The sequence below is a fragment of the Ascaphus truei genome, unplaced genomic scaffold, assembly GCF_040206685.1.
Source record: "Ascaphus truei isolate aAscTru1 unplaced genomic scaffold, aAscTru1.hap1 HAP1_SCAFFOLD_2070, whole genome shotgun sequence".
Classification (NCBI taxonomy): domain Eukaryota; kingdom Metazoa; phylum Chordata; class Amphibia; order Anura; family Ascaphidae; genus Ascaphus; species Ascaphus truei.
The window spans coordinates 14488-33997 of record NW_027454980.1 but is presented as its reverse complement, the minus strand read 5'-3'; the positions used below and the strand labels follow the sequence as shown (position 1 = coordinate 33997).

General features: G+C 59.6%; 1 protein-coding gene across 1 annotated transcript in view; it reads left to right on the top strand.

The window, feature by feature from the left end:
- The window catches only part of LOC142477408 (heat shock factor protein-like), a gene marked incomplete at its 5' end in the record, with an annotated part of 38349 nt that overhangs the window by 14871 nt on the left and 3968 nt on the right, over positions 1-19510 (top strand). Inside the window, 2 exon segments of the mRNA XM_075582253.1 lie at positions 12047-12157; positions 18376-18481. Of these exon segments, the coding sequence (XP_075438368.1) occupies positions 12047-12157; positions 18376-18481 (217 nt within the window).

Here is a 19510-nt window from a genome sequence, read left to right as displayed (position 1 = left end):
CAGTGCCAGCCTCCCCCCCCCCACCTGTATCAGTTCCAAAATGTGGCAGTGCCAGCCTCCCCCCCCCCCCCCACCTGTATCAGTTCCAAAATGTGGCAGTGCCAGCCTCCCCCCCACCTGTATCAGTTCCAAAATGTGGCAGTGCCAGCCTCCCCCCCCCCCCACCTGTATCCGTTCCAAAATGTGGCAGTGCCAGCCTCCCCCCCCCCCCCCCCACCTGTATCAGTTACAAAATGTGGCAGTGCCAGCCTCCCCCCCCCCCCCACCTGTATCAGTTCCAAAATGTGGCAGTGCCAGCCTCCCCCCCCCCACCTGTATCAGTTCCAAAATTTGGCAGTGCCAGCCTCCCCGCCCCCCCCACACCTGTACCAGTTACAAAATGTGGCAGTGCCAGACTCCCCCCCCCCCACCTGTATCAGTTCCAAAATGTGGCAGTGCCAGCCTCCCCCCCCCCCCCCACCTGTATCCGTTCCAAAATGTGGCAGTGCCAGCCTCCCCCCCCCCACAGTTCCAAAACGTGGCAGTGCCAGCCTCCCCCCCCACCTGTATCAGTTCCAAAACGTGGCAGTGCCAGCCTCCCCCCCCCCCACCTCTATCCGTTCCAAAATGTGGCAGTGCCAGCCTCCCCCCCCCCCCCCCCACCTGTATCCGTTCCAAAATGTGGCAGTGCCAGCCTCCCCCCCCCGTATCCGTTCCAAAATGTGGCAGTGCCAGCCTCCCCCCCCCCCCCCCACCTGTATCAGTTCCAAAATGTGGCAGTGCCAGCCTCCCCCCCCACCTGTATCAGTTCCAAAACGTGGCAGTGCCAGCCTCCCCCCCCCCCCCACCTGTATCCGTTCCAAAATGTGGCAGTGCCAGCCTCCCCCCTCCCCCACCTGTATCCGCTCCAAAATGTGGCAGTGCCAGCCTCCCCCCTCCCCCACCTGTATCCGTTCCAAAATGTGGCAGTGCCAGCCTCCCCCCTCCCCCACCTGTATCCGTTCCAAAATGTGGCAGTGCCAGCCTCCCCGCCCCCCCCTCCCCCACCTGTATCAGTTCCAAAATGTGGCAGTGCCAGCCTCCCCCCCCCCCTACCTGTATCAGTTCCAAAATGTGGCAGTGCCAGCCTCCCCCCCCCCCCCTGTATCCGTTCCAAAATGTGGCAGTGCCAGCCTCCCCCTCCCCACCTGTATCAGTTCCAAAATGTGGCAGTGCCAGCCTCCCCCCCCCCCACCTGTATCAGTTCCAAAATGTGGCAGTGCCAGCCTCTCCCTCACACACATTACACAGGGGCACTGCCAGCCTCCCTCACACACAGTACACAGCGGCAGCGCCAGCCTCCCCCTCACACACGTTACACAGCGGCAGTGCCAGCCTCCGCCTCACACACGTTACACAGGGGCAGCGCCAGCCTCCCCCTCACACATATTACACAGGGCAGTGCCAGCCTCCCCCTCACACACATTACACAGGGGCAGTGCCAGCCTCCCCCTCACACACATTACACAGGGGCAGTGCCAGCCTCCCCTCACACATATTACACAGGGGCAGCGCCAGCCTCCCTCTCACACACGTTACACAGGGGCAGCGCCAGCCTCCCCCTCACACACGTTACACAGGGCAGTGGCAGCCTCCCCCTCACACACATTACACAGGGGCAGCGCCAGCCTCCCCCTCACACACATTACACAGGGGCAGTGCCAGCCTCCCCTCACACATATTACACAGGGGCAGCGCCAGCCTCCCTCTCACACCCGTTACACAGGGGCAGCGCCAGCCTCCCCCTCACACACATTACACAAGGGCAGTGCCAGCCTCCCTCTCACACACGTTACACAGGGGCAGCGCCAGCCTCCCTCTCACACCCGTTACACAGGGGCAGCGCCAGCCTCCCCCTCACACACTATCACGGTAGCTTATGACAAGATATAATGAACACCAAATATCTGGGTTGAACTGAACGAGGCTTAGATATAATAATATATATTTATTCCTTAAATAAGGTGAACACAGCAATATAGTACAATTAACAGACAAGAAGATAACACTTAGGGTTGGGGAATGGAGAAGTATCCAATAGCAATTCTCCATCAATCCAGTGACATTCCAGGTGGAATCAGAAGCACAACTCCAGCAATCCAGCACAACTCAAAACTGTAGGGTTGACACAGTTTATATACCTGTGCAACCCTATTCTTAACATTGAACACAGCCTATTGGTGAACAATTATCTGTATCCACTCTCTAATGTGGAGACACAGACTAACAGACTAACCCATGCCCTCAGGTAACAATTAGACTGGCAGAGTTTGTTGATTGACTAATAATTAATCCCTAGACATTGGGTAACAATCAAGGCAGTTACTTTTGATCACCGTGCTTTGGCTACTCAGCCGTCTGCCATTCATGACTTATTAGCCTAGCAAATGGCGTCTGCATTTTCAGAACAGATCCAAAATAAAATACATATACACTTTAATATCTACACATATTAATAAGTTCCATTCTGGTGGGCTCAGTGGGTCGACCTTTGCCAGTTTTTAATGCCTACAGTGACTCCACATATTGGCCAAATATGAACTCTCGGCGACCTCCAGAACTGGAGATACAGAAATGCACTTTAAAACATTAATATACATGCTTATAATGAAACATGGGAACAGGGGAACATACATTTTCAAGGTATAATAAGGTGCAAACCTCATCCCTGGACCGCAGTCCAGTTAACCCCTTGTCTCTCTGGTGAGGTCAGGGGATGGCCATATGGGGTGCAACTCCTTTAATACCGGGCCACCCCCTTTCTCCCTCTACACCTCCCCTTCTTAATGGGTGACCTGTGGCCCACTGGCCCTAACGGGGAGTGGGGCACTGCTGGCACCCTTAACGAACTCAGTCTCAAGAGGGATAGTCCTGACGTGAAAGTCCATCAGCATTGCTGTTTTCTCTACCCTTTTTGTGCTGAATAGTAAACTCAAACTCTTGCAAGGCCAAGCTCCCCCTTAGCAACTTGGCATTCTCCCGATGCCCTCTGCAGCCAACTCAGGGGGTTGTGGTCTGTGAGGACCGTGAAAGCCCTTCCATACACGTAGGGCTGGAGTTTTTTGAGTGCCCACACAATGGCCAAGCACTCTTTCTCAATGGTGGCATAGGCCACCTCTCTGGGAAGTAGTTTTTGGCTGAGGTACACCACAGGGTGCTCTCTACCGTCGTCCCCCACTTGGCTCAACACAGCCCCAATGCCAAAGTCCGAGGCATCAGTCTGTATGAGGAAATGTTTGGTATAATCTGGGGCAGCCAGGATGGGGGCCTCAGCAAGCGCAGTTTTCAGTGCCTGGAAAGCAGTTTCACAGGCCGGAGTCCAGGTGATAAGCACAGGCAGTTGCTTCTTAGTCAAATCAATCAGGGGTTTGGCCACGGCGCTGTACTGTGGGACAAACTTCCTATAGTACCCTGCGGTGCCCAAAAATGCCACGACCTGTTTCTTGGTTTTTGGAACAGGCCACTGAACTATGGCTTCTACCTTGGCTGGCTCTGGTTTGAGGTGCCCTCCACCCACCCTGTGCCCTAAGTACAGGACCTCTGCCATCCCTTCCATACACTTAGTGGGTTTCAAGGTAAGCCCAGCCTCCCTGATCCTATCCAGCACCGCAGCTACATGTCCTATGTGGGATTCCCAGGAATTACTAAAGACAGCAATGTCATCTAAGTAAGCCCCGTCATAGCTCTGCATCCCTTCCAGTAACCTATTGACCAGGCGTTGGAAGGTAGCCGGGGCATTCTTCATCCCAAATGGCATCACTAAAAACTCATAGAGGCCACTTGGAGTGATGAATGCTGACTTCTCCCTAGCCTCCAGGGTCAGTGGGATTTGCCAATAGCCTTTGCTCAAATCCATAGTGGTCAGATACTTTGCCCCCGCGAGTTCATCTAGTAAGTCATCCATCGGGGCATGGGATAGGCATCTGACACCGTCCCAGCGTTGAGCAAGCGGTAGTCCACACAAAACCGGGTGGTCTTGTCCTTAGGGACTAGAACTACCGGGCTTGCCCAAGGACTCTGGGACGGAGTAATAACCCCTAGGGTCCGCATCTCCTCAATCTCTCTCTCCATACTTGTCTTGACCTCTGCTGACACTCTATAAGCGTGCTTATGCAGAGGCCGCAGGTCCCCTGTGAGCACTGGGTGTTTTGTGAGATGTGTGGTCCCTGGCATGTCAGTGAAGAGGGCCCCATACTAAGCTAGCATATCCCTGGCTTCTCCCTTCTGCCTAGCACTTAACTGTGCCCCTATCTCCACCTGCTCCACAGTGTTTCCCTGCCTGCTAGAAATCATAAGGGGTCCTACAAGATCCATCGCTACTTTCTGGAAGGGTTCCCCTATTATCGGTAGGGGTTTCAGGGGTGCCTTCACACGGTCGCCCGCCTTACCCACTCGCTGGCAGGCATCACAAGAGCGGCAGAAATTGCCCACATCTCGAGATGCCCCCGGCCAGTAGTAACGCTGCAATAACCGGGCTCGCGTTCTGTTGCCCCCCTGATGTCCCGCTAACGGAATAGAGTGAGCTACCCGTAACAGTTGCTGTCGGTACCTCTGGGGCACTACTAGCTGTCGCTTACCGGTCAATCCCTCCTCTCCCTGGGTTCCCTTCTTCTCTATACAGGAGTCCCTTATACCATAGGCAGCGCTCAGTGCCCTCCCCTGCCTGAGATTCGGACGCCCGAAGTCTCATGCCGGCCAGGGTAGGGTCTGTCTTCACTGCCTCCCTAAACTGGGATCCTAATTCTGGCCTCCCCCCAGTCAGGTTATTGTCCGGAGAATGGGGAAGGGTGAGGGGGGACAGTAAGTCAGTCTGTGGTTGCAACTGATCCTGGCTTACCTCCCTGGGCTCCTCTGCGCCCTCCGCTAACGTTGGTCCCAAAGGCTGGGGGACTGGCGCCGCTGTCTGGCTCCGGGTAACCGCCGCCACTGCAGCGGGCTTGGGCACTCGGTCGTAGGTGCAGGTCATCGGTCCCAGATCGTTGCCAAGAAGAACATCGGCATCCAAACCGGGTAAAACCCCCACCTCCCGCACACCCTGGCCCTCCCCCCAATCATAAAAGATTCTGGCCACTTGTAAGAGACGTGGCTCTCCGTCGGCCACAGTGATCTATATCCCAGGGCCTGGGATCAATTCCCCTGGCCGGACCATATCAGGTCGGACCAGGGTCACTGCAGCTCCTGAATCCAGCAAGCCGACTGCTTGCCGGTCACCGACTGTGACCGGGGTGAGATGTCTGCTCCGGCAGTCCGTCTGCTGCAGGTCCGCGCTGAGATGTCCTCCGCTCCTGGCCGTAGGCAGCGATGAAACCGGGACAGGTGTGGCATGGGACGCCTCGCTGGGAGTTGGTTCCATGACCGGTCCGGAGTCTTTGGTGGAAGCTACCCGCACGCGGGCTTCCGGCTTCGCAGCTGGGGTGCGTTGCCCCTGATGGGGTCCGCCACAACGCAGGGGTTCCGGGCAATCTGGTCTGATGTGACCAGGGCGGTTGAAGTTGTAGCACCGGCGCTCGTGCCGGAGCTCCCCCGCCTTCGGTGGACTGCTGCCTGCAGGCGGCCTCTGAGTCCATTGGGGGGTATTGGCAGACCTGGCTGGTGCCGCCGCCTTGGCTACTGTTTTGGCGGTCATCAGGGCTCGGCTGGCCACATAGTCATCTGCAAGCCTCGCCGCCTCCTGGTAAGTCTTGGGCTTCTTGTCGTACACCCAAGCCCTCACCGCCGGGGGGCACTGCTCCATGAGCTGCTCCTGAAAGATGAGGTCCAGCAGGCGTTGGTAAGTCCGTGCCTCATAGCCCTCCACCCAGCGTATCCCGTATAAAGCCATGCGGGTCACGTAGGTAACATAGGACTCCTGGGGCTGCCTCTCTTCCTGCCGGAATTTACCCCGGTAGGCTTCAGGGGTAAAACCGTACTGAAACAATAACAGTTCTTTCAGGTGGTCATAGTCATCAGCATACTCATCTGGAAGCGCCATCATTGTCTGCTTAGCCAAGCCGGACAGTAAGGGGTCCAAACGTGCAACCCTATGCTGGGGAAGCACTTTGTACCGCCGGCACTGCGTTTCAAAGTTCTTTAAGAAACTGTCAATCTGGTCAGTGCCTTCCACGAACTTGGTGAGACTGTGCTGGTCCAGCTTGAGTTCATCTGTTTTGGGTTGTACAGGGGGGCAATAAGCGGGTCTGTTCACTGCCATAGTGATAAACTGCAGCCGCTCCTCCGGTGTCCCTCTGTCACCCCACGTAGTAATCAGTGCCAACATTTCAGGGGTGAACGGACTGGTAGCCGCAGCAACCAGTACCCCTCCTGTTGCACTGCTCCCGGGGAGGTGCACTCGTTCCCTCCCCGAGATTCCGCCGCCCCGGCACTGGGTTCCTTCCCTGATCTCCGGGTGGCTGTAAAAGGGCAAGCTGAGCCGTATCCTGAGGCTCTGCAAGCCGGGTTTCATAGTCACCGATTGCGTCAACCATGTCTGCGACCTCCTGGTTTTCATAGGGCAGTCCATATTCACGGCACTTGTCCTTCAGCTGAGCTCGGGTCCTCATGTTGGATGAGCCTTCAGCCTCGCTCATGGTTCACGGTCGCAGCAGTGAGGTGGTGTTACAACTTGTGTTAACTGTTGCACTACTGTTTGTTCAATATCTTTAGTCCCAGGAACTCGCAATTCCCTTCGAGTTCCCACTATATTACAGGGTAATTACCGTACACTGTAATACAGGTTCAGTTCAGATCCCACCGCTTGCCACCAGTTAATTATAGAGCTTGTCACGGTAGCGTATGACAAGATATAATGAACACCAAATATCTGGGTTGAACTGAACGAGGCTTAGATATAATAAAATATATTTATTCCTTAAAAAAGGTGAACACAGCAATATAGTACAATTAACAGGCAAGAAGGTAACACTTACTTAGGGTTGGGGAATGGAGAAGTATCAGCTAGCAATTCTCCATCAATCCAGTGACATTCCAGGTGGAATCAGAAGCACAACTCCAGCAATCCAGCACAACTAAAAACTGTAGGGTTGACACAGTTTATATACCTGTGCAACCCTATTCTTAACATTGAACACAGCCTATTGGTGAACAATTATCTGTATCCACTCTCTGTGGAGACACAGACTAACAGACTAACCCATGCCCTCAGGTAACAATTAGACTGGCAGAGTTTGTTGATTGACTAATAATTAATCCCTAGACATTGGGTAACAATCAAGGCAGTTACTTTTGATCACCGTGCTTTGGCTACTCAGCCGTCTGCCATTCATGACTTATTAGCCTAGCAAATGGCGTCTGCATTTTCAGAACAGATCCAAAATAAAATACATATACACTTTAATATCTACACATATTAATAAGTTCCATTCTGGTGGGCTCAGTGGGTCGACCTTTGCCAGTTTTTAATGTCTACAGTGACTCCACATATTGGCCAAATATGAACTCTCTGCGACCTCCAGAACTGGAGATACAGAAATGCACTTTACAATATTAAAATACATGCTTATAATGAAACATGAGAACAGGGGAACATACATTTTCAAGGTACAACAAGGTGCAAACCTCATCCCTGGACCGCAGTCCAGTTAACCCCTTGTCTCTCTGGTGAGGTCAGGGGATGGCCATATGGGGTGCAACCCCTTTAATACCGTGCCACCCCCTTTCTCCCTCTACACACACATATTACACAGGGGCAGCGCCAGCCTCCCCCTCACACACATTACACAGGGGCAGTGCCAGCCTCCCCCTCCCACACATTACACAGGGGCAGCGCCAGCCTCCCCCTCACACACATTACACAGGGGCAGCGCCAGCCTCCCCCTCACACACATTACACAGCGGCTGTGTCAGCCTCCCCCTCACACATATTTCACAGGGGCAGCTCCAGCCTCCCTCTCACACACATTACACAGGGGCAGTGCCCGCCTCCCCCTCACACACATTACACAGGGGCAGTGCCAGCCTCCCTCTCACACACATTACACAGGGGCAGCGCCAGCCTCCCCCTCACACACACTACACAGGGGCAGCGCCAGCCTCCCCCTCACACACACTACACAGGGGCAGCGCCAGCCTCCCCTCACACACGTTACACAGGGGCAGTGCCAGCCTCCCTCTCACACACATTACACAGGGGCAGTGCCAGCCTCCCCCTCACACACATTACACAGGGGCAGTGCCAGCCTCCCTCTCACACATTACACAGGAGCAGCGCCAGCCTCCCCCTCACACACATTACACAGGGGCAGCGTCAGCCTCCCCCTCACACACATTACACAGGGGCAGTGCCAGCCTCCCCCTCACACACGTTACACAGCGGCAGCGCCAGCCTCCCCCTCACACACGTTACACAGGGGCAGTGCCAGCCTCCCTCTCACGCACATTACACAGGGGCAGCGCCAGCCTCCCCCTCACACACATTACATAGGGGCAGCGCCAGCCTCCCCCTCACACACATTACACAGCGGCAGTGCCACCCCCCCCTCACACACATTACACAGGGGCAGCGCCAGCCTCCCCCTCACACACATTACACAGGGGCAGCGCCAGCCTCCCCCTCACACACATTACACAGGGGCAGTGCCAGCCTCCCCCTCACACACATTACACAGGGGCAGCGCCAGCCTCCCCCTCACACACATTACACAGGGGCAGTGCCAGCCTCCCTCTCACACACGTTACACAGGGGCAGTGCCAGCCTCCCCCTCACACACATTACACAGCGGCAGTGCCAGCCTCCCTCTCACGCACATTACACAGGGGCAGCGCCAGCCTCCCCCTCACACACATTACACAGGGGCAGCGCCAGCCTCCCCCTCACACACATTACACAGGGGCAGCGCCAGCCTCCCCCTCACACACATTACACAGGGGCAGTGCCAGCCTCCCTCTCACACACGTTACACAGGGGCAGTGCCAGCCTCCCCCTCACACACATTACACAGCGGCAGTGCCAGCCTCCCTCTCACGCACATTACACAGGGGCAGCGCCAGCCTCCCCCTCACACACATTACACAGGGGCAGCGCCAGCCTCCCCCTCACACACGTTACACAGGGGCAGTGCCAGCCTCCCTCTCACGCACATTACACAGGGGCAGCGCCAGCCTCCCCCTCACACACATTACACAGGGGCAGCGCCAGCCTCCCTCTCACGCACATTACACAGGGGCAGCGCCAGCCTCCCCCTCACACACATTACACAGGGGCAGCGCCAGCCTCCCCCTCACACCCGTTACACAGGGGCAGTGCCAGCCTCCCCCTCACACCCGTTACACAGCGGCAGTGCCAGCCCCCCCTCACATACATTACACAGGGGCAGCGCCAGCCTCCCCCTCACACACGTTACACAGGGGCAGTGCCAGCCTCCCCCTCACACATTACACAGGGGCAGCGCCAGCCTCCCCCTCACATACGTTGCACAGGGGCAGCGCCAGCCTCCCCCTCACACACATTACACAGGGGCAGTGCCAGCCTCCCCCTCCCACACATTACACAGGGGCTGCGCCAGCCTCCCCCTCACACACGTTACACAGGGGCAGAGCCAGCCTCCCCCTCACACACATTACACAGGGGCAGCGCCAGCCTCCCCCTCACACCCGTTACACAGGGGCAGCGCCAGCCTCCCCCTCACACCCGTTACACAGCGGCAGTGCCAGCCCCCCCCGGACCTTCTATTACCTTCTCCTCTCTCCCCCCACCTGGGCCTTCTCTCCCCACACCATGACCTTCTCCCACCGCCTTCCTCTCTCTGCCCCCACCCGGACCTTCTATCACCTCCTCCTCTCTCCCCCCACCTGGGCCTTCTCCCACCGCCTTCCTCTCTCTCCCCCCCATTCGGGCCTTCTCCCACCTCCTTCCCCTCTCTCCCCCCACCTGGGCCTTCTCTCCCCCCACCCGGACCTTCTCCCACCTCCTTCCTCTCTCTCCCCCCACCCGTACCTTCTCCCACCTCCTTCCTCTCTTCCCCCACCCGGACCTTCTCCCACCTCCTTCCTCGCTCTCCCCCCACCTGGACCTTCTCTCACCTCCTTCCTCTCTCTCCCCCCCACCCGGGCCTTCTCCCACCTCCTTCCTCTCCCCCCCCCCCCCCCCCACCCGGGCCTTCTCCCACCTCCTTCCACTCCCCCCCCCCCCCCCCCCACCCGGGCCTTCTCCCACCTCCTTCCACTCTTCCCCCACCCGGGCCTTCTCCCACCTCCTTCCTCTCTTCCCCCGCCCGGGCCTTCTCCCACCTCCTTCCTCTCTCTCTCCTCCACCCGGAGCATCTCCCACCGCTTTCCTCACTCTCCCCCCACTCGGGCCTTCTCCCACCTCCTTCCCCTCTCTCCCCCCACCCGGGCCTTCTCCCACCTCCTTCCTCGCTCTCCCCCCACCTGGACCTTCTCTCACCTCCTTCCTCTCTCTCCCCCCACCCGGACCTTCTCCCACCTCCTTCCTTTCTCTCCCCCCACCAGGGCTTTCTCCCACCTCCTTCCTCTCTACCCCCCACCCGGGCCTTCTCCCACCTCCTTCCTCTCTCCCCCCCCCCCCCCCCACCCGGGCCTTCTCCCACCTCCTTCCACTCTTCCCCCACCCGGGCCTTCTCCCACCTCCCTCCTCTCTTCCCCCGCCCGGGCCTTCTCCCACCTCCTTCCCCTCTCTCCCCCCACCTGGGCCTTCTCTCCCCCCACCCGGACCTTCTCCCACCTCCTTCCTCTCTCTCCCCCACCCGTACCTTCTCCCACCTCCTTCCTCTCTTCCCCCACCCGGACCTTCTCCCACCTCCTTCCTCTCTCTCCCCCCACCCGGAGCATCTCCCACCACCTTCCTCTCTCCCCACCACCCGGAGCATCTCCCACCTCCTTCCTCTCTTCCCCCGCCCGGGCCTTCTCCCACCTCCTTCCTCTCTCTCCCCTCCACCCGGAGCATCTCCCACCTCCTTCCTTTCTCTCCCCCACCCGGACCTTCTCCCACCTCCTTCCTTTCTCTCCCCCCACCAGGGCTTTCTCCCACCTCCTTCCTCTCTACCCCCCCCCCCCCCCCACCCGGGCCTTCTCCCACCTCCTTCCTCTCTCCCCCCCCCACCCGGGCCTTCTCCCACCTCCTTCCTCTCTCCCCCCCCACCCGGGCCTTCTCCCACCTCCTTCCACTCTTCCCCCACCCGGGCCTTCTCCCACCTCCTTCCTCTCTTCCCCCGCCCGGGCCTTCTCCCACCTCCTTCCTCTCTCCCCCCCCCCACCCGGGCCTTCTCCCACCTCCTTCCACTCTTCCCCCACCCGGGCCTTCTCCCACCTCCTTCCTCTCTTCCCCCGCCCGAGCCTTCTCCCACCTCCTTCCCCTCTCTCCCCCCACCCGGGCCTTCTCCCACCTCCTTCCTCGCTCTCCCCCCACCTGGACCTTCTCTCACCCCCTGGACCTTCTCCTCCCACCGCCTTCTCGGACCTTCTCCCACCTCCTTCCTCTCTATCCCCCCACCTGGACCTTCTCTCACCACCTGGACCTTCTCTCACCACCTGGACCTTCTCTCACCCCCTGGACCTTCTCCTCCCACGCCTTCTCGGACCTTCTCCCACCTCCTTCCTCTCTCTCCCACCACTTGGACCTTCTCCTACCGCCTTCCTCTCCCAACAACCGGACCGCCTTCCTCTCTCCCCCCCCACCCACCCAGGCCTTCTCATACCACCTTACTCTCTCACCCCAGGATCTTCTCCCACCGCCCTTTCTCTGACTCCTCCCTCCCCCCCTGGACCTTCTACCACCGCCAGTCTCTCTCACTTCCTGGACTTTCTACCACCGCCTGTCTCTCTCTCATTCTTCGGACCTTCTCCCACTGTCCCACACCCTTTCTCCTCCCACCCCAGGCTCTTTTCCAAAGGCCTTTCTCCCCCTTCTCCACCCCCCCCGCCCCCCGACATTCTGTCACTGCCTTTCTCTCTCGCCCCCCAACATTCTCTCACCTCTCCCTAAGACCTTCTCCCACCCCTCCCCCGGACCTCCTCCGCCCGCCTGTCTCCGCCCTCTGCGTCCCTCTCCATTCTTTGTGTTTGTCTCTTTCAGCATTACTAGCAGCCGGCAGATGTCTGAGGTCTCTCGTCTCTTCCCCAGCTCCACCTGCTGCTCCTCGTCCTCACTGCAGGGCAGAGCGGAGCACGGCTCAGATATGTCTGTGTACGTCTCCCGACTCCTGCACTCACTCACACTCCCCCACCCGTACCTCGCTCACACTCCCCTATCCGTACCTCGCTCACACTCCCCTATCCGTACCTCACTGCAGGGCGGAGCGGAGCACGGCTCAGATATGTCTGTGTACGTCCCCGACTCCTGCACTCACTCACACTCCCCCACCCGTACCTCACTCACACTCCCCTACCCGTACCTCGGTCACACTCCCCCACCCGTACCTCACTGCAGGGCAGAGCGGAGCATGGCTCAGATATGTCTGTGTACGTCCCCGGCTTCTGCACTCACTCACACTCCCCCACCCGTACCTCGCTCACACTCCCCCACCCGTACCTCACTGCAGGGCAGAGCGGAGCATGGCTCAGATATGTCTGTGTACGTCCCCGGCCCCTGCACTCACTCACACTCCCCCACCCGTACCTCGCGCACACTCCCCTACCCGTACCTCGCGCACACTCCCCCACCCGTACCTCGCGCACACTCCCCTACCCGTACCTCGCGCACACTCCCCTACCCGTACCTCGCTCACACTCCCCCACCCGTACCTCGCTCACACTCCCCTACCCGTACCTCGCTCACACTCCCCTACCCGTACCTCGCTCACACTCCCATACCCGTACCTCACTCACACTCCCCTACCTGTACCTCACTCACACTCCCCTACCCGTACCTCGCGCACACTCACCCACCCGTACTTCACGCACCCTACCTGTACCTCGCTCACACTCCCCTACCCGTACCTCACGCACTCTCCCCTACCCGTACCTCGCGCACACTCCCCCACCCGTACCTCACGCACTCTCCCCTACCCGTACCTCACGCACACTCCCCTACCCGTACCTCGCTCACACTACCCCACCCGTACCTCACTGCAGGGCAGAGCGGAGCACGGCTCAGATATGTCTGTGTACGTCCCCGGCTTCTGCACTCACTCACACTCCCCCACCCGTACCTCACTCACACTCCCCCACCCGTACCTCGCTCACACTCCCCCACCCGTACCTCGCTCACACTCCCCTACCCATACCTCGCGCACACTCCCCCATCCGTACCTCGCTCACACTCCCCCACCCGTACCTCACGCACTCTCCCCTACCCGTACATCACGCACACTCCCCTAGCCGTACCTCACGCGCACTCCCCTACCCGTACCTCGCTCACACTCCCCTACCCGTACCTCACGCACACTCCCCTACCCGTACCTCACGCGCACTCCCCTACCCGTACCTCACTGCAGGGCAGAGCGGAGCACGGCTCAGATATGTCTGTGTACGTCCCCGGCTTCTGCACTCACTCACACTCCCCCACCCGTACCTCGCGCACACTCCCCCATCCGTACCTCGCTCACACTCCCCCATCCGTACCTCGCTCACACTCCCCCACCCGTACCTCACGCACTCTCCCCTACCCGTACATCACGCACACTCCCCTAGCCGTACCTCACGCGCACTCCCCCATCCGTACCTCGCTCACACTCCCCCACCCGTACCTCACGCACACTCCCCTACCCGTACCTCACGCGCACTCCCCTACCCGTACCTCACGCGCACTCCCCTACCCGTACCTCGCTCACACTCCCCTACCCGTACCTCACGCACACTCCCCTACCCGTACCTCACGCACACTCCCCTACCCGTACCTCGCTCACACTCCCCTACCCGTACCTCACGCACTCTCCCCCCCCCCCCGTACCTCGCTCACACTCCCCTACCCGTACCTCACGCACTCTCCCCCCCCCTTACCTCACGCGCACTCCCCTACCCGTACCTCACGCACTCTCCCCCCCCGTACCTCACGCACTCTCCCCTACCCGTACCTCGCTCGCACTCTCCCCTACCCGTACCTCGCTCACACTCCCCTACCCGTACCTCACGCACTCTCCCCTACCCGTACCTCACGCACTCTCCCCTACCCGTACCTCACGCACTCTCCCCTACCCGTACCTCGCGCACACTCCCCTACCCGTACCTCACTCACACTCCCCTACCCGTACCTCGCTCACACTCCCCTACCCGTACCTCACTCACACTCCCCTACCCGTACCTCGCTCACACTCCCCTACCCGTACCTCACTCACACTCCCCTACCCGTACCTCGCTCACACTCCCCTACCCGTACCTCACTCACACTCCCCTACCCGTACCTCGCTCACACTCCCCTACCCGTACCTCACTCACACTCCCCTACCCGTACCTCGCTCACACTCCCCTACCCGTACCTCACGCACTCTCCCCTACCCGTACCTCACGCACTCTCCCCTACCCGTACCTCGCTCACATTCCCCTACCCGTACATCACGCACACTCCCCTACCCGTACCTCACTCACACTCCCCTACCCGTACCTCGCTCACACTCCCCTACCCGTACCTCACTCACACTCCCCTACCCGTACCTCACTCACACTCCCCTACCCGTACCTCGCTCACACTCCCCTACCCGTACCTCACGCACTCTCCCCTACCCGTACCTCGCTCACACTCCCCCACCCGTACCTCGCTCACACTCCCCTACCCGTACCTCGCTCACACTCCCCTACCCGTACCTCGCTCACACTCCCCTACCCGTACCTCGCTCACACTCCCCTACCCGTACCTCACGCACACTCCCCTACCCGTACCTCACGCACTCTCCGCTACCCGTACCTCGCTCACACTCCCCTACCCGTACCTCACTCACTCCCCCACCCGTACCTCGCTCACACTCCTCTACCCGTACCTCACGCACTCTCCCCTACCCGTACCTCACGCACTCTCCCCTACCCGTACCTCACGCACTCTCCCCTACCCGTACCTCGCTCACTCTCCCCTACCCGTACCTCGCGCACACTCACCCACCCGTACTTCACGCACCCTACCCGTACCTCGCTCACACTCCCCTACCCGTACCTCACGCACTCTCCCCTACCCGTACCTCGCGCGCACTCCCCCACCCGTACCTCACGCACTCTCCCCTACCCGTACCTCACGCACACTCCCCTACCCGTACCTCGCTCACACTACCCCACCCGTACCTCACTGCAGGGCAGAGCGGAGCACGGCTCAGATATGTCTGTGTACGTCCCCGGCTTCTGCACTCACTCACACTCCCCCACCCGTACCTCACTCACACTCCCCCACCCGTACCTCGCTCACACTCCCCCACCCGTACCTCGCTCACACTCCCCCACCCATACCTCGCGCACACTCCCCCATCCGTACCTCGCTCACACTCCCCTACCCGTACCTCACGCACTCTCCCCTACCCGTACATCACGCACACTCCCCTAGCCGTACCTCACGCGCACTCCCCTACCCGTACCTCGCTCACACTCCCCTACCCGTACCTCACGCACACTCCCCTACCCGTACCTCACGCGCACTCCCCTACCCGTACCTCACTGCAGGGCAGAGCGGAGCACGGCTCAGATATGTCTGTGTACGTCCCCGGCTTCTGCACTCACTCACACTCCCCCACCCGTACCTCGCGCACACTCCCCCACCCGTACCTCGCTCACACTCCCCCACCCGTACCTCACGCACTCTCCCCTACCCGTACATCACGCACACTCCCCTAGCCGTACCTCACGCGCACTCCCCCATCCGTACCTCGCTCACACTCCCCCACCCGTACCTCACGCACACTCCCCTACCCGTACCTCACGCGCACTCCCCTACCCGTACCTCACGCGCACTCCCCTACCCGTACCTTGCTCACACTCCCCTACCCGTACCTCGCTCACACTCCCCTACCCGTACCTCACGCACTCCCCCCCCCCCCCCCCTTACCTCACGCGCACTCCCCTACCCGTACCTCACGCACTCTCCCCCCCCGTACCTCACGCACTCTCCCCTACCCGTACCTCGCTCGCACTCTCCCCTACCCGTACCTCGCTCACTCTCCCCCTACCCGTACCTCACGCACTCTCCCCTACCCGTACCTCACGCACTCTCCCCTACCCGTACCTCACGCACTCTCCCCTACCCGTACCTCGCGCACACTCCCCTACCCGTACCTCACTCACACTCCCCTACCCGTACCTCGCTCACACTCCCTACACCCGTACCTCACTCACACACTCTTACCCCTCTGCCTCAGTAATCGCTCGCCTCTCCCCCACACTCTTACCCCTCTGCCTCAGTAACCGCTCGCCTCTCCCCCACACTCTTACCCCTCTGCCCCAGTAATCGCTCGCCTCTCCCCCACACTCTTACCCCTCTACCCCAGTAATCGCTCGCCTCTCCCCCACACTCTTACCCCTCTGCCCCAGTAATCGCTCGCCTCTCCCCCACACTCTTACCCCTCTGCCTCAGTAATCTCTCGCCTCTCCCCCACACTCTTACCCCTCTGCCCCAGTAATCGCTCGCCTCTCCCCCACACTCTTACCCCTCTGCCTCAGTAATCGCTCACCTCTCCCCCACACTCTTACCCCTCTGCCTCAGTAATCTCTCGCCTCTCCCCCACACTCTTACCCCTCTGCCTTAGTAATCGCTCACCTCTCCCCCACACTCTTACCCCTCTGCCTCAGTAATCGCTCGCCTCTCCCCCACACTCTTACCCCTCTGCCTCAGTAATCGCTCGCCTCTCCCCCACACTCTTACCCCTCTACCCCAGTAACCGCTCGCCTCTCCCCCACACTCTACCCCTCTGCCTCAGTAATCGCTCGCCTCTCCCCCACACTCTTACCCCTCTGCCTCAGTAATCGCTCACCTCTCCCCCACACTCTTACCCCTCTGCCCCAGTAATCGCTCGCCTCTCCCCCACACTCACTCTACTCTTTCCTAGATCTGTCTCAGCATCTCCCCTCATGAAATCCCTCTCCTGGCTTCCGATCAAATCCCGCATCTCACACTCCATTCTTCTCCTCACTTTTAAAGCTTTACACTCTTCTGCCCCTCCTTACATCTCCCCCTAATATCTCACTATACCCCCCTCTGCCCCTCCTTACATCTCAGCCCTAATTTCTCGTTATGCACCATCCAGACTCTTGCGGTCCTCTCAAGGATGTCTTCTTTCTACCCCCTTTGTATCTAAAGCCCTCTCCCGCCTTAAACCTTTTTCACTGACTGCTCCACACCTCTGGAATGCCCTTCCCCTCAGTAACCCGACTAGCACCCTCTCTATCCACCTTTAAGACCCACCTTAAGGCACACTTGCTTAAAGAAGCATATGAATAGCACTGTGGATATTCTGAACACATGATACATAAAGCTTGGCCCATAAAGCTTGGCCCCCTGCAGACGCACTTACCAGAACTCCCTCCTACTGTCTCTGTACGTTCTCCTACCTACCAATTAGACTGTAAGCTCCTCGGGCAGGGACTCCTCTTCCGAAATGTTACTTTTATGTCTAAAGCACTTATTCCCATGATCTGTTATTTATATTATCTGTTATTTATATTATCTGTTATTTATTGGATTACCACGTGTATTACTGCTGTGAAGCGCTATGTACACTAATGGCGCTATATAAATAAAGACATACAATACAATACAATACAATACACTCTTACCCCTCTGCCTCAGTAATCGCTCGCTCTCCCCCACACTCTTACCCCTCTGCCCCAGTAACCGCTCGCCTCTCCCCCACACTCTTACCCCTCTACCTCAGTAACCGCTCGCCTCTCCCCACACTCTTACCCCTCTGCCTCAGTAATAGCTCGCCTCTCCCCCACACTCTTACCCCTCTGCCCCAGTAATCGCTCGCCTCTCCCCACACTCTTACCCCTCTGCCCCAGTAATCGCTCGCCTCTCCCCCACACTCTTACCCCTCTGCCTCAGTAATCGCTCGCCTCTCCCCACACTCTTACCCTCTGCCCAGTAACCGCTCGCCTCTCCCCCACACTCTTACCCCTCTGCCTCAGTAATCGCTCGCCTCTCCCCCACACTGTTACCCCTCTGCCTCAGTAATCGCTCGCCTCTCCCCCACACTCTAACCCCTCTGCCCAGTAATCGCTCGCCTCTCCCCCACACTCTTACCCCTCTGCCCCAGTAATCGCTCGCCTCTCCCCCACACTCTACCCCTCTGCCTCAGTAATCGCTCGCCTCTCCCCCACACTCTTACCCCTCTGCCTCAGTAACCGCTCGCCTCTCCCCCACACTCTTACTCCTCTGCCCCAGTAATCGCTCGCCTCTCCCCCACACTCTTACCCCTCTGCCTCAGTAATCGCTCCCCTCTCCCCCACACTCTTACCCTCTGCCCCAGTAATCGCTCCCCTCTCCCCTGGCAGGAATGAGTTGAATGATCATGTGGACATAATAGATACCAACCTGGACAGTATGCAGAATATGTTCAGCTCACACGGCTTCAGCGTGGACACCAGCGCCCTGATGGATGTGAGTCCTGAGCCCCTCACGCTTCCCCTTCCTATCTTCCTCCCGCTCCCCTTCCCTCCCTCCCGCTCCCCTTCCCTCACGCTCCCCCTCCCTCCCGCTCCCCTTCCCTACCTCCAGCTCCCCTTCCTATCTTCCTCCCGCTCCCCTTCCCTCGCTCCCCTTCCTATCTTCCTCCCGCTCCCCTTCCCTCGCTCCCCTTCCTATCTTCTCCCGCTCCCCTTCCCTCCCTCCCGCTCCCCTTCCTATCTTCCTCCCGCTCCCCTTCCCTCCCTCACGCTTCCCCTTCCTATCTTCCTCCCGCTCCCCTTCCCTCCCTCCCGCTCCCCTTCCCTCCCTCCCGCTCCCCTTCCCTCCCTCTCGCTCCCCTTCCCTCCCGCTCCCCTCCCTCCCGCTCCCCTTCCTATCTTCCTCCCGCTCCCCTTCCTCCCTCCCTCTCCCTATCTTCCTCCCGCTCCCCTCCCTCCCGCTCCCCTTCCTATCTTCCTCCCGCTCCCCTTCCTCCCTCCCGCCCCCCTTCCTATCTTCCTCCCGCTCCCCTTCCTCCCTCCCGCTCCCCTTCCTATCTTCCTCCCGCTCCCCTCCCTCCCGCTCCCCTTCCTATCTTCCTCCCGCTCCCCTTCCTCCCTCCCGCTCCCCTTCCTATCTTCCTCCCGCTCCCCTTCCTCCCGCTCCCCTTCCTATCTTCCTCCCGCTCCCCTTCCTCCCTCCCGCCCCCTTCCTATCTTCCTCCCGCTCCCCTTCCTCCCTCCCGCTCCCCTTCCTATCTTCCTCCCGCTCCCCTTCCTATCTTCCTCCCGCTCCCCTTCCTATCTTCCTCCCGCTCCCTTCCTATCTTCCTCCCGCTCCCCTTCCCTCCCTCCCGCTCCCTTCCTATCTTCCTCCCGCTCCCCTTCCTCCCTACCGCTCCCCTTCCTATCTTCCTCCCGCTCCCCTTCCTATCTTCCTCCCGCTCCCCTTCCTATCTTCCTCCCGCTCCCCTTCCTATCTTCCTCCCGCTCCCCTTCCTCCCTCCCGCCCCCTTCCTATCTT